At 62.9% G+C, this 14740-nt stretch overlaps 3 protein-coding genes across 3 annotated transcripts in view; all 3 read left to right on the top strand.

The window, feature by feature from the left end:
- Positions 1-967, top strand: part of CHLRE_15g643703v5 (uncharacterized protein) — an 8026-nt gene extending 7059 nt beyond the window's left edge. Inside the window, exon 10 of the mRNA XM_043070723.1 lies at positions 289-967. Coding sequence (XP_042916561.1) covers positions 289-652 — 364 coding nt within the window. The 3' untranslated portion in view covers positions 653-967. The remainder of the gene's footprint in view (positions 1-288) is intronic.
- A 64-nt stretch (positions 968-1031) lies between these two features.
- Positions 1032-4142, top strand: CHLRE_15g643702v5 (uncharacterized protein). The gene has a single exon (XM_043070722.1). It carries the CDS (start codon positions 1392-1394, stop codon positions 1590-1592), a length of 201 nt encoding a protein of 66 aa, XP_042916560.1. The 5' UTR covers positions 1032-1391; the 3' UTR covers positions 1593-4142.
- Positions 4143-4811: 669 nt separating this feature from the next.
- Positions 4812-13647, top strand: CHLRE_15g643700v5 (uncharacterized protein). The gene is made up of 4 exons (XM_043070721.1): positions 4812-5542; positions 5795-9726; positions 10076-10138; positions 10777-13647. Exons 2-4 carry the CDS (start codon positions 5809-5811, stop codon positions 10882-10884), a joined length of 4089 nt encoding a protein of 1362 aa, XP_042916559.1. The 5' UTR covers positions 4812-5542; positions 5795-5808; the 3' UTR covers positions 10885-13647.
- Positions 13648-14740: the final 1093 nt, after the last annotated feature.

Below are 14740 nucleotides of genomic sequence, written 5' to 3'. Positions count from 1 at the left end.
GGGGCAGGGGTGGGGGCGGGGGCAGGGGCAGGGGCTGGGTGCGGGGGCAGGTGCGGGGGCAGGAGCAGGGGCGGGGGCAGGTGGATGGCAGGGCGGGGCGGGGCGAGTTGGGTTACTGGGTAGTACGGCATGCACGGCTCCCACTCCTTCCCCTTGACAGTTGGTCCTTGGTGCCTGGAGCTAACTGCTCTTCCCTCTCTCTCCCTCCTTCCCCCTCCCCCTTCCCCCTCCCCCGTCCCCTCTCCACCTTCCCATCTCCCCCGCCACCTCCGACCGCCCACACCGCAGCGCTCTGCAAGGCGCGCTGCTGACATCATCCGACCGGGGCCCGATCCGGATCCAGTTCTCAAAGAACCCGTACGGCAAGCGCAACCCGCAGATGGGCGGCATGGGGTACGGCATGGGCATGGGCATGGGCGGCAGCCTTTCGGCTTCCAGCGCCTCTTCGTCTGCCGCGCTCTTCGGCGCCGCCGCCGCGGCGGCGGTTGGCGGCGGCGGCGGAGTCATCACCATGGGACACATGCACCACGGCGGCGGCGGCGGCATGGGTGGGAGCGCGATGGCGAACGCGATCATGGCTGCTGGCGGCGGCGGCGGCAGCGGCGAGTTTGGCGGCTGGAGCCAGCAGTTCACGGGCGGCCTCATGGGCTGATCAGGCAACCGCCGGCTGGAGGAGGCGAGGGGCTGCGGGAGCCCAAGGGCCGCAGCGCCCCTAGCAACAGCAGCGGCTGTGGCGGCTGTAGCAGCAGCGGCTGGATCGGCTGTAGCAGCAGCAGTGGCAGCTGCGGAGAAGTGATGTGATGAGACATGCCGGGGGTGCGAGACCACGCGGTTGGTCGCACCTGGATACTAGAATCTAGCGACGCGTTGGCGGCGGCTTTGGATCGTGTTACGCACAATCCGGAGGGGGAGTTTGAGATTGAGATGAGCGGGGGGAGGGGGGGCGAACGGGGGAAGTGCTCTGCCAGCGTGCGTGTGTGTGTTTGCGTGCACGCACGCAGGCGCAGACGGCCGCTCCTGACCCTTGATCGGCCTAGACGAAGCCATTGCGAGTGACGTGGCCTGTGTGGGGCGTCCGGAGCGGGCGCGAGTGGGTTGCAAGCAGAAGTGGATGCGGATCTGAGCTGAGCCTGAGGGGGATGTGGTGGTGGGGACAGGCGTGATGCGTAAGCCGTTGCTGGGGTGATGCGAAGGCACTAAAGACGTGTGTGTGCGTGTGTGTTGTGTCGCCGACTCGGCGGCTTTCAAACCTGTCTCGCTCTTATTGAGTGCACACGCACACGCGAGATGCATGCTCATAACGCACGTGCACATGCAGTATGACGCAGGCACACGATAACTGCCGAACCCACAAAACGGCATTTGTATGGATTTCTCTCAAAGGTCCATAAATGGTGGTTGCGGTGGTTGCGGTGGTGGTGGTGCTGGCATGCAATACAAACACGTACGGCATGGCGAGGCTGCACAAAAGATTCATTCACCGAATGAGGCACCCACGGCTCATCGTCGTTTTCCCTATGTCCATTCCGGCCCTCCCCCGCAGCCCGTTTCTTTGCTTTTTTTTGACGGGTGTGCTCCGCTTGTTCCGTTAATGCGGGAGGAGGGCGCGCCGGATGCTTTACTAATACAAGCACACAACTGACGTGCGCGCAGGCAGCAATGTCGCATGTGCCATGGGTGCAGGTGTTTCCCCAGGCTGATTGTTGCTGTTCCTAGTTTGCCCTACTGTAGATGGCACGTGTTTTGCGGCTAGGAGCTTACCGACGCATGCAGATCGCAGCCATGCCCGGGCGGCGTCGCCCGGGCCTGGTTTTGCGCACACCCACCGTACGAGATCCCTTTTCTTTTCTGTTTGTTCTGATAACAATGAGATGCGGCTGCCATTATAATGGGGACATGTGATGTTGATGAGGGGGCCATGCGACATTGCGGATGAGGGTTGCCGTCGCGGCGACGCACACCTGCGCGCACGCACGCTAGCGATGCCAGACTAAGGCGGAGGTTATACAATGCTGGTATCGCTGTTTGGGGGGTGGAACTTGAGACTGGGAGGATAGTACCAAGACCAGCAACAGCAACGACACGTTTCCTAATGACAGAGTGAAGGCCGCCAGCGGCATGTGGTAATATAGATGGGGGGGAGTCGTGCGCGTGTTGTGTGTGGATGTGTGGGTGTGTGGGGTGTGTGTGGGTGTTTGTGTGTGAGCATGTGTGTCCGGCACTGCTAAAGCTTAAAGACTGGAACTTAAAAAGTCGCGGAGGCGGTTTGGGCCCCACAGCGGCGTGCGAGGCTGCACGCGCGTCGCGCGCAACTCCCGTCTGGAGCCGGAGAGCCGGGAGCGGGTTGAAGTCCGCAACGCACACATGTGCGGGCGCGTGTGCGGGCGCGTGTGGGGACGCCGCGTGCTTGCATGGATCCCAATTGCTGACGCGGGACTTGAGCACTGTCCCGGAAGGTGCCAGGCAGGCACCCGCTTTGCCGCCCACGCACGAGCATTGGCATGGATCGAGTTACTGCACACACACTCTCTCACGATTATCTTTTGCGCTTTCTTGTCGAGCTGCAGTGGCAGTAGTAGTGCTGGTAATAGTAGTGTTAGCAGCAGCAGCAGCACGGCCGCTGTGGCTTGCGCTAAACATGGAAACGGATCAATCTGGAGAAGCCGGCGGAAGTTGCATGCTGTGCAAACGCAAATGGTGTGGCGAGGTTTCGAGGTCGTGCAGTGTTTCTACAGTGTGCGCTTCGACATGCCCGCCTGGCTTGCATTGGAAATAAAACGGTGCTTGTGTCTGTGTGGGGCTGTGCTTGTGTGCATTTGGCTGAGGACGGGGCGGCTGCGTTTCGCGGTGTCTGGTTTGCGGCGCGGCTGCCGACGCGGGTGCGGCCGGCTCAAAAATGAGTGCGCGGGGGCGGCGGCGGTTGCGGTTGTGGTTGCGGCGGCATCGCAACTGCCATAGAGGCGCCGGCGAGGCCCGGCGTGACGCTCCGAGGAGCCCGGCGTGTGCCACGTGCGCGCAATACATTACGATTTGTCGTCGCAGGTGTGCGGCCAGAGTTTCGACTTGGAGCCTGCGAGATGGCGAAGGTGGCTGCGGGTGCGTCGCAGCAATAATGCTGGGGAAAATGCTAAAATTTCGACAGAATCCTTAAAGAATACGGTACGTCACAATTGCTAGGTTGCATGTGGGGGTTTACGTAGTGCAGTATTGTGCATCGGGGCTCGATGCAGAGCCGTGCTCTAGACTTTGCAATCTCTGCAATCCTGATAATGCGGAGAAAATGGCGTTTTGGAAGGAGGCGAGTGTGCATGTGCGTGTCAGCGTGTGCGCAGACCTAGGCCGACAATGGGGGCGGCAGCAGCCGTAACACGGTAGAGCAAGTTGGGAGGTGCTTGGACCCCAATCCGGGCCCCCGGTTGCGAAACGTTGTTTCTTCACTTAATTGCGCGCGCCATCATGCCCTCCTGCACGGTTGCAGTGCAATGCCTTCAAAGATCTCTTAGATTGGTTGTTCGGGTGTAGTAATTTGCAAAGCATGGGGAGGGAAGTGCACTGAAGCGGGGAAGTGCCACCGGAGCTGCAACAGCAGGACATGGCCAGGCGTGCGCCTGTGTGTGCGCACAGCTGCGTGCGTCCATCTGAGAGCGTGTGGGTTACCGTTGCCCCTAATGCCCGGGCGGACGAGAGGAGTATTGAGGGGAGCTGGAAGGGGGACGTTGGACTGCCCGGTACGGGAACGCGCCCGAAGGGTATGGGGCACGTGAGGGGCACGATTTGGGTCGCTGGGAGGGGTGCATGGCTAGCAGCTACTGCTCCGTTCGGGCGGAGGGCATGATTTTGATGAATGGGAGGGAGGGAGGGAGGCCGAGGCGCCCTCTGGTGCGGGCGTGTGTGCGCGATTGCGATCATGGGCGCCGTAGCTGAGCGCAGCCGCGTTGCGACTGCGGCTTGATGCGCGGCATAGGTCGTGTTTGCGGTGGTGGCTTGGGCAGGGGGGGTGGAGGGGCAGGGGCAGGGGGATGCTCGTGACACGCGCAACGCGGCGGCAGGTGCAGCCGGGTCAACACCGGAATGACGGCGAGGGCGAGGGCGAGGTCGCGCGCATTAGGAGCGTGTCCGCCAGTCTGTAAAGGTTGTCACAACCTGAAGTCTTGTCCTGAGTTCCTTTTTGTCTTTGGGCGATTCAATTCAACCAAGAACAGCAACAATGCGTGTCGGGACCACAACGTTTGCAGTGTTGGACTCGACAGCAATGCACACAGCACACTGAGCTCCGCACGGCTCCGCAAGGTCACCAGGTGCCCTGATGCCGTTCGTGTCACCGGCACCCCTTGTTAGCTGCCCCCCTACCTGCCACTCTCCATCAGCACCCAAGAAATCTTAAATGCCAGTGTTGCACCACCATGCCACCAGCGCCTGCCACCAGCGCCTGCAGACGCCCGCCACAGCGCCACATCAAGCCACATTACACACGTAATTACATTTTTTACCAAATTCTTTACACATAGGGTCCACATCAGCATTGTAGCGCCACCTTCGTGCTGCTCGGTTTGCAGCTGCAGCCCTGCTAGGTCTCGCTGTCCCATCGCACATCAACAAACAACACTCACCAGCACCTGGGGTGTGCGATGGGACAGTGGTAAGGCAGGTTGGTGAAGTCCCGTAGGGTGCAGCCGCAGCCCTGGTAGGTCTCGCTTTGCCTTGCTGAGGCTTGCTGTAGGGACTCGCTTTGCTTCGGTAGCCCGCCCCCGCGCTCCCTGCCGCTGTTTGTTACGCCATCCTTTCCCCCCTCCCTGTAGAAGGCAAGAGGTGGCTATGTTTGCGAGGTTACAAGAGGGGACAATCCGAGCCTGGCCCTGCCCGGCCGAACACGCAGGTCCGCACGTCGAATGCTGCCCGAAACCAACTGGAATCCACCACTAGGTGTCGGCCCCAATCTGAAGTCGCAGCTCGTGCACAGTGAATCGAAGCCAACTCCATGGAAAGACAGCTTATAGCAAGGCACAGAGTCACCGCCGCAAATCCTTCACAGCAAACGCACAGCCTGCCCACGGACAGACGTCAGCATTTCCGCAAGGCACTCTTGAGAACAAAACAGGAGACTGAAAGGAACCAATGGGTCTGCACAGCATGGCAATCTATTACGCGATGTGGTCGTCGGTTAGTGCCCAAGCGGCGTTGGTTTTCACCCGGTCCAGAGTTGATGTTTGACGATTTATAAGGCGCTGGCTACATACACTGTCCTGGGTCAACAGCACCACTTGAGACATAACACGACACGACTCGAGCGCTGGTGCATCCGACGAAAGCCCGCCGACGGCCTGAGCCTGGCCTCCGCTTGAACTTTGAATATTCACCAAAGCTGTATGAATACAGTCAGATGGGGCTTGTGATGTCCAGTCTGTCGGAAGCGGCGTGGGCACCGCGAAAACTGGAAAGGGCACGCTCGCTGCGCTGTGTTTGCCTCGCTTAACACGCTTGTGTATATGGAGCTGAAGCTGGCGAGCGGCGCAGAGTGAAGGACAACGCCGGAAAAGCGACGGTGAGACTACCGGCCACTAGCCCCGCCTCTGAACCCCGTAAATTGAATTCATGCAATCAGCCCTTTGGTAATGATCTGCTATATGTTGACGTAGCGCTGTTGTTCTGACCTGGCGAAGCGAGGATGACGAAAGCCATCGTCGTGACCGCAGCTCGCTTGCCGCCTGTGTCTATGTTGATTTAACTATAATGTGCCGACGAATAACTCGATTACTTAAACAGTGCAACTTGCGCTTTTGGCCTATGTGTGCAGGCGTTAACGAAAGAATGGATGAGCCTCGTGTGATAGATCTTCAAAGCCTGTGCACGGGAGCACACGGGTCAGGTCCCGGCCCTTCGCAGGGTCGAAATGGTTGCCAGGTGCCGACGGCAAGCACGTCGTCCGACGCCCCCAGAGCTGGCTTCGGTGCCGCTGAGGCCGCCGAAAGCTACCGCCTCAGCCACCACCGCAACCACCACCGCAACCACCCGCAGGTGCAGCTGCACCAGCGCACACACCTCGGCGACGGCATTCTCGGCGCCATCGGCGGCGCCGACGGCGCGGATGTGATGGCGGACCTGCTGCACCTGATGCAAGGCGACATCGGCAATGACGCCGACCTGCTTGACGGCGGCGTCGGCGTCAACGGCATCAGTCATATGGGCATGGAAGTCGTATCGGCGGAGCTTGCCGGGCACGGCCTTGCCACTGCCGTCGGGCCGCCGCCGCCGCAGCGTCAGGACTCCATGGACCGGCTCTTCGACGAGGTGTTTGGCGAAGGCGCCGCCGCCGCCCACGACGGCGCCGCCGCCGAAGCCGACAGCCGGCAACGGCAGCTGGCGGCAGCCGCCGCTCGCAGCCTCACCGCCGCAGTCGGCGCCGGCGGCACCGCTGCCGCCAGCACGGCGGCGCCGAGCCTTGCCACCCTCTCGCACTTCGCCGTCGCCGGCGGCGGCAGCGGTGGCGTGGAGTACGGGCGCCTGGCGTCCGTTGCGACAGCGCCGGCGACGCTAGGTCCGCAGCTGCAGCATTCCATCTACACAACGACGCACGCGCTATACATGTCAGCTGGCGGCGTCGCCGCCGCCGTCGCCGTGGCGTCGCCGCGCAATAAGCGCACCGCGCCCGGACACGAGCGGCCGCCGCCGCCGCCGCCGGGCGCGGGCCCCATGCCCGTGCCGCCGCAGCTGATGCCGACGCGCCCCCACTCCCACCAACAGCAGCAGCAGCCGCAGCAGCAGCAGCAGCAACAACAACGGCAGCAACAGCCCCAGTCGCTGTACCCGCAGCGCATTTCCGGTTCCGGAGGCGAGGCGGGCGCCGGCGGCGGCGCCCGGATGGTCGGCATCAGCAACCTCGGAGGCGGCGGCGGCGGCGGCGGCGGCGTTTCCAGGCTGCCGGCGGCGGCGCACACCGCGCCCGTCGCGCCCAGCACCCTGTCGGACTTCTACAGCGCGCCACAGCCCGTCATTGCTGCTACAGCCACCGCCATCGGTACTGCCGGCGGCGGCGGCCGTAGCCGGGCCACGGCTACAGCCTCCTTTGGCTACACAGCCGATGCCCGCGGCGGCGGCGGGCTCGGCGGCGGCGGCGGCGGCGGCGGCGGCGGGGGACCGTCGCGGCTCGTCGGGCTGGGGCTGGGTCCAGGCCGCATCACTCGCGGCGGCGGCGGCGGCGGCGGCGGTCCGGAGGCCGCGGCGGCGGCGGCGCTGATGCTACCGTCGGGTGTCGTCGTCGGCGGCGAAGCTTCCTCCGCCACGCTTGCTCTGGCAGCGTCATTCAAGCGGCGGCGGCTGGATGGAAAGCTAGGCAACGCGCTGTCGCTGCCTCTGGCGCTGGCCGCCGGTGATGACCTGGCGGCGGCGTCGGCACCGACGTCGGGTGGCGCCGCCGGCGGCGGCGGCGGTGCCGTCAGGCTGTCTGGATGTGGCAGCGTCAGCGGCGGCTCTGTCCCGGATGCGGACGCGGCTCCACTGCAGTCGCCTATGGCTCCGTCTCTGGTGCCGCAGTGGTCGCTCAATGGCGGTGCCGTGCCGGGCGCTCCGCAGCAGCAGCAGCAACAGCAGCAGCAGCAGCAGCAGCAGCAGCAGGAAATGCATCACCACCGCCTGCACCAGCAACATCACCTCTTCCCAAGCGCGCAGCTGTGCCAGCACCCGCAGCAGCAGCAGCAGCAGCAGCTGCTGCTGCCACAGCAGAGCGCCAGCATGGGCTTGAGCCTGGGGAGCTTGGGAATGAGTGCGGGCACAATGGGGACGCCGCGACCCCAGCAGCAGCAGGCGCAGCAGGCACAGCAGCAGCAGCAGCACCTGCTGGCGGATGACGCTGCTAGCCGTCCTGGCGGCGGCCAAACCACTGGCGGCGGCCAAACCGCCACGGGCGCCGGCGGCGGCAGCGGCGGCGGCGGCAGCGTAGAGAATCCGAATCTTGTTGATGTGGCGGCTCTGGCGGCGGGCTTGGATGCTTTTGATATGGATGTGGCCCTGTTGTCAAAATTGGATTTTGATGATGAGCAGAATCCAACGGACCATGCCGGCCACCAGCAGCAGCAGCAGCAGCAACAGCACCAGCAGCAACAGGCGCAAGCTCAGATGCAACAGCAGCAGCAGCAGCAGCAGCAACAGCAGCAGCAGCAGCAGCAGCAGGCGCAAGCTCAGATGCAACAGCAGCAGCAGGCGCAGGCGCAGCAGCAGGCGCAGCAGCAACACTTACAGCAACAGCAATTGCTGCTGCAGCAGCAGCAGCAGCAGCAGCAACAGCAACAGCAGCAGCAACAGCAGCAGCAGCAGCAGATGCAGCAGCAAATGCAGGGCCTGCAGCTGCAGCAGCAGCAGCCGCAGCCGCTACTGCCGTCCCGTAAGCAGCTGCACCTGCAGCAGCTAATGAGCTACCGCAGTAGCAGCCAACCGCTACAACTGCAACCGCCGTTCCAACCGCCGTTCCAACCGCCATTCCAACCGCCGCAGCAGTTGCGCGCTTACAGCGCCGGTCAGGGCTGGCTCACCAGCCTTTCCGGCGGTGGCGGCGGCTCTGCTACAGCCGCTGCAGCTGCTGCTCTTGCTGCCGCCGCCCCCGGACGGCTTTCCAGCTCCTCCACAGCTGAAATGGGCATGGCGGGTGCTGCACAGCCGCCGCCACAACAGCTGGCGCGGTCCCCAAGCCCCCTCCAGCAGCAGCAGCAGCAGCAGCAGCAGCAGCAGCAGCAGCCGCAAATGGCGCGGCGGCTGTCAAACACCCCTAGCGGCGGCGTGGGACGCAGCGGGACGCTGTCAGCCGGCGACACGGGGGACGGGCTGCTCGCAGCTGGCGTGGGTGTGGGCGTGGGCGTGGGTGTGGGCGCAGGCGCTAGCGGCGCGGGCTTGGGCGCCGTGGGGTTGCAGGGCGTCAAGCCGACATCTGGCGTGCTGGGTGGCGCGACGCTGTCGGAGCAGCAGCAGCAGCAGCTGGCGTCGGCGCAGGGGACCACGCGGCCGGCGGCGATGTCTTCCTCCGGCGCCGCCACCGCTGCCACTGCCACCACGGGCGGGCGGAAGGCCGCCGGCGGCGCTGCGTCCAACCCAGGGACGGGCACCGCCGCCGCCGCCGCCGCCACCGGCCGCCGCACAGGCTCCGCCGCCGCCGTCAGCATCAGCAGCACCAGTAGCGGCCGCCAGGCGGGGGTTTCCTCCTCTTTGGGGACTGCTGCTGCTATGCCGCCGCCGGTGACGGCGGCGGCGGCGGCTGCGGTGGCGGCGGCGCGGGGGCTCCCGGTGCTCAGACCGGCGCAGCTGCTGCAACAGCACGCCCACCTGGTGCCGCCGGGCGTGCCCGACACGCTCAAGGTGACCGTCACGGGCGGCGCGGCGGTGCCACTCAAACCGCCCTGCGCCCTAGGCGGCGGCGGCGGCGAGGAGGAGGAAAAGAACAACGGCGGCGGAGAGGGCGGCGGCGGGCAGGGCGGCGGCGGCGGGGAGGGCACCGCCGCCGCCACGGCGGCGGCGGCTGCGGCGGCGGCGGCGGCGCCGCCGCCAGTGGATCCTGTGGAGCAGCTGAAGGCAGACATGGCGGAGGTGGCGGCGCTGGGTGGGAAGGTGCTGGGTGTGTTTTACACGGGGGCCTACCTGGACGGCGGGAGGTGCGTGGAGCACTGCGGCGAGCTGCTGAGTCGGAGCGCGTTCGAGCGCGTGGGCGGGAGCAGCATGGCAAAGTGGTACCGCTCCATCAAGGTAAGAACGAAAGAGTGGAGAGACAGAAAATGCAAGAAAGAAAGAGAGGGAGTTAGTGATTGTAGTATATTGGTTTTGAAGTGAAGGCGGGTTCTGGAGTTCAGCGACGCTGAAGGTTGATATTTCGCGGGTTGGCGGGCGGGCGGTTGCGCGAATGTTTTGTTTCTGTGACACGCACACACGCTTCCCTTCTTATCCTTCCCACATACTCCCACTCCCCATCCCACTTTCTCTGGTTTCCTTAACCGCACACGCCCACATACACACACACACACACACACACACACACACACACACACACACACACACACACACACACACACACACACACACACACACACACACGCAGGTGCTGCCCGACGGGATGTCGCTGGGGCGGTGGCTGCTCGCCAGAGGCATGCCCGTACTCAAGGTGGGCGGGGTGGGCGGGACGGTGGGTGGGAGGTTGCAAGGTTAGTACATTGGGAACACGATACAAGCAGGGGGGTCAGGGGAAAGCAAGTAAAGCCGTCAGGCGTTGCAAGGCGAGTGGTTGACGTGCTTGAAAAAACGCAACACGCACAGGCGAACATGACGTTGTAGAGCCGAGGCCAGTGAGCTAGCACAAGCAAAAAGAAAAGCGTGAGCATGAGCAGCGACCGCAACTGCTACGTTACCTTTGACGAGATAACCCCGCGCCAAGCTGCGCCACTCCGGCGTCCTAAAGCTTGTGACTCTCAGCTGGTGTATACGGCTGTCAGAGGCTGGGCTGGCGTAGACTGGCCGCAGACTACCAAGCGAAGGCCGCGATGCGTTTTGATAACGCGAACCCCAAGAGACCCACCTGGAACGCAGCCGTTGCATACCGATGTCCGGGAGGTGGGGGTGGTGCAATGAGAGGCATGTGGAGAGCGTGTTGGACAAGAGTCCGCTCATCATCATCAAAGCAACCCCGTGTCAGTGCCACGTACGGTGTAACCGAAGCATGTGACCTAAACCCAAACCCATTCCCCCTTGCCTCGCTCCCCCCTGCCCCTTCTCCACCGTGCATTGCTCCCGCCCCCGCCGCAGGGCAACCCGCGCCAGAGCCGGCGTCGGTCCCGACGCAATGCCGAGGAGGATGAGGACGAGGAGGAGGAGGAGGGGGAGGAGGCGGCGGCTGGCGGCGGCAGCCGCTGATGCGGCGGTTGGGGGCGCAAATCCGAAACCGCCGAACCAGGGTTTGACACGGTGTGGCGGGTGTCACGTGGATCTCGACGGTTTCTGATGCCATGGGAGTACGACACGGTGCCATGGGAGTACGACACGGTGTCGCCCGCATCATCAATCACGGCCACGTCTGAGCTCCTGGGGAGTGGCGTGAGCCGGGCGCGTTCGGAGTGTTGTGTAGCAATGAGGACACGCACGCATGCCGTCGACACATTGCGAATTTGAGATGACTGTCGCCGTCACCTTTGGCCAGTGGCGGCTTTATGTGTGTGAACACCCGGAACGGTAGTTAGCGCGGCCGAGGTCTGGATGCCTGTATGGCGGCTATTTGCATCTGCAATGCTACCGTACGCACTGGCATGTGTGCACGCGAATCAAGGGTATTGTCATGCGATCATGGGGCGTTTTGCTTGCATTGCAGCATGATTGCACAGGCGGCTGCCGGCAAGGCAAATGCAGGGCACACACTGAAAACCGGAAATGTTTCGCATGCTTGCTAGGCCAGAGCTAGGGCCGGCACTACACGTGTCCTCTTGCGTAAGCATCGTGTGTTATGGTACGGTGGTCTGTGGCTGTGTATATAATAAGACATGCAAAGAGCTTTGTCACTCGGTCGCCGGTTGCATGCACAAGCACCTGCATGGCGTTGCATTGCTGTGCTTGGGGGTTGTGATTGCGGTAATTAGGCACAGTTGCGTGCGTGGGCACTTGCGACTGCACCTTTGCGACTGGCCCCCGTGCGTTTCGGGGTTGATGTGGTGCCCGCTCGCTCGCACGCCCGTGGGCGCGTGCGTGTGTTTGTTTTTGGATGTTTGGTTGTTAGCTTGGATTTGGGGGATTTGGGAGGTGGACGCACGGTTTCGGACTAGCGGTGAGGTGGAGTAGGGGAGGTGGGGGATTTGGGAGGTGGAGTGGGGATGGGGGAGGCGCCACTGACAGGGCCGGTGGGCGTCACGCATCCTATGTGTTTGGGCAGGGTGGGGTGGGCCTGATTCGCCCGGTCACAGTAAGCAACCAAGGTTATTGGGGACACGTGGGCGTGTGTGATCCTGCGTGTAGCATTGATAATAAGCAGTGATAATTGGGTACGGTACATAACAGCACGTGGGAAGCACGCGAGCACACACGGCAACAATGCGCACGAAGAAAGGGGCAATGGAAGAAGGCATGTTGTGACGGTATGAATGCGACATTAGAAGGGACAGTCCGACCAAGCAACTGTATGCTGCAAAGTTGCTGAGGGTATTGGCACGGGGGCTTCGGATGCATAGCAGCGGACTTCTGACCGCCAGCGAGAGCGAGGCGCCGGCGTTGTGGCGGTGGCGGTGGCGGTGGCGGTGGCGGTGGCGGGCTGCGGCGTCCATACACTGGCCAGGTGTAGGCCTGGCCATGTCTGCGGGAGGCGCCTGCCGGGCGGAATCGCCGCCGCTCCCGCTCAGACGCCGATCCGCTGTTGGTTGGCGTGGCCGTTTCTGCACTGTGGGTTTCAGGGTTATTGTTTGGTTTAAAACCGTATGTTGGTGAGGCGGCGAGGTGCGGGTGGCGAGGTGGTGACACGTGGTCTTGCAAGCAGGTATGCTCCAGCAGGTGTATGATCAAGCAGGCCTTGTTGTGTGAACATACCGTGTGCGGCACAAGTTCCGCGGTGTCCAGTCTCCCAACTTCCCACCCACCACCAGCGGTCCGCCATCACCGTGTGTGTTTTGCAGGCGTGCCGAAAGTGCTACAGCGGGGTTTGCACGGGCGGGCGGCGGGTGTGTGTGCCGAGGGCAATAATACGGGGCTATGGCCGCTGATGGAGAGCGGAGTGATTAAATTACAAGCATAGAGTGCCGACGTTTTGACGTAGGAACCGTGGGAGTATCATACCGTTGGCGCCAGCACATAAGACTGCAGGGGCTGCGTCGCCCGTTTAGTTGTTTCATCGTTGCGGTACATAAAAGGCTCTAAAGATCAGAGAAAGGTGTTTATGAGAGGGGTATAATATGGGGGGCCGAGGGCACCACACGATCTCAGTACGGTAGTAGATGTTGTGTCATGCATGTGTGCGATGGCACAGGAGCGGACAATCCAAGTGCGTGCAATGCTGCTGCTGGTGGTGGGAGCCTCATGATATTATTGCTGAGGAATAAAAGTACGGTCGCTGCCGCGGCCATACCTGGGCTTCACAACTGCTGCTGTCGCGAATGTCCTAGTTACTTGACGAAGTGCTTGCGGCAAGACGCAACGGTGCGAACGGGGCGGGCGGGCGAGGTTCCGCACCGCTGTCGTACCGTGTCATGTCGTTTTGTGTCCCGTCGTGTCGGTTGGTAGCTTGCGCCTGCTTTGTTTGTGTGTTTGGGCGCAACATCAATGTACATGAGGTGCGTTGGCGTGTGTGTGGGTGTGAGGGTGGAAGGGCGTCCGCCCGCACAGATGTGGCTGCCAGTAGCATCACAGAACAGAAGACAATGCTGCCGTGGGTGTGGGTCGCGGGACTGCTGGACTACGGGTGGGGGGGTGCCGCCCATGCGCAGGCGCCTTCGGGCAGGGGAGGCGCCGCCCATGCAGCTTGAGGGCGATGGCGCGTCGAGGCGTCTTGACGTCTGACCGGATTGCTTTTGTGTGTGTGTGTGTGTGTGTGTGTGTTACACGATGGTGTTGATTGCGGGAGACGCCGGCGGGGGTGCAGCACCCCATGCGAGTCTTGAATCCTCCGGGTGGGTGTTGATGTGGGATACGGAGGGGGACTCGGGCACATGGGGTTATAAAACCGGCACGTGCCGACACGCGGCACAGTGGCCCACCCTCCCTAACTACCAGTCGGGCGCGCGGCTGGCCATTCACCAGCCCGGCTCCTCTCGATTATATCAGCAACTCACCACGCCTACAGCAAGGCCCAGCAAGGCTCCAGCACGGATGGCCTACGTACGGTGTGGCAGTGCGTCGACGTGCGAGGGCCGAGGGGTCGGAGCCGTGTGCTGATGCCAGGTGATGTGAAATGCAGTGATGTGTTGGCGTCGTGAAGCGGCATCCCCCTCTTTGCGCCTAAACTGCCATGTGCCCAGACAAAAGACGGCGGCCACCCGGCCGTTTTTGTGTGGCCCTAGACATCACCCCGAAAACAAGATACGAGCGCTGCCCGGCAGTGCTCGTATCTTCCATCTACACTGTAGAAATATGCCCAAATCCGCCGAAGGCGGAGAAAAATTTTTGGGTTTGGGTGCCACGCATCTACGCAGTGTAGACGGTTTTGGCCGGTTTGGGCGCAAAAATGGGGGAAGCGTAGACGTTTTGGGGGGCTTGGGGGCTTAAGTGTAGATGCCGCGGTCAGGGTCATCTACGCATGTGTAGATGCCGGGTGCCTGAGAGCATCTACAAGATACGAGCACTGCTGCCCGGCCCAAACCGCCACCGCTTACCAAGCCGACACGGGGAGGTGAGGCGCCCAGGCCCAAGGGAGGCAGGGACGGAGCTAAAGGGGCGAGGGAGCTTAAGGGGCCAGGGGCGACGTCACGTCACGTGACAGGGCAAGGGAAACAGGTTGGCGTAGCCCCGAGAAACAGGTTATGCCCAGCCCAGGCGCCATTGATGCATAAGGAAACACGAAAGGGGCAGGGCCGCAGGCCCGCGGCTGTCGGATCATTTTCAAGTGCAGGGGGTGGGGCGGGAGGGAGCACACGGGTCACGGGGTGGAGGGGGACAACGCGATGTGGTCCCAGGGGCAACAAAAAACGGAGGAGGCGAATCCTTTGGCTTGACTGCTCGAGCCTGGCCAGCGCAGCAATCACCTAAAGCATGGCATGGCTGCGCCAAAAGGGTCGTGGAGCGGAGGCCAAGCAAGTAG

This window comes from Chlamydomonas reinhardtii, chromosome 15 (assembly GCF_000002595.2).
Source record: "Chlamydomonas reinhardtii strain CC-503 cw92 mt+ chromosome 15, whole genome shotgun sequence".
Classification (NCBI taxonomy): Eukaryota; Viridiplantae; Chlorophyta; class Chlorophyceae; order Chlamydomonadales; family Chlamydomonadaceae; genus Chlamydomonas; species Chlamydomonas reinhardtii.
This window is presented reverse-complemented; position numbering and strand designations above follow the sequence as displayed.

What these genes read in the sequence shown, in the direction of transcription:
- CHLRE_15g643700v5 (XM_043070721.1), top strand. Translation starts at nt 5,809, where the DNA reads ATGGATGAGCCTCGTGTGATAGATCTTCAAAGCCTGTGCACGGGAGCA. An exon ending in AGTGGTACCGCTCCATCAAG is followed by an intron (nt 9,727 to 10,075) that starts GTAAGAACGAAA and finishes ACACACACGCAG; the next exon opens with GTGCTGCCCGACGGGATGTC. An exon ending in GAGGCATGCCCGTACTCAAG is followed by an intron (nt 10,139 to 10,776) that starts GTGGGCGGGGTG and finishes CCCCCGCCGCAG; the next exon opens with GGCAACCCGCGCCAGAGCCG.
- CHLRE_15g643702v5 (XM_043070722.1), top strand. Translation starts at nt 1,392, where the DNA reads ATGGTGGTTGCGGTGGTTGCGGTGGTGGTGGTGCTGGCATGCAATACA.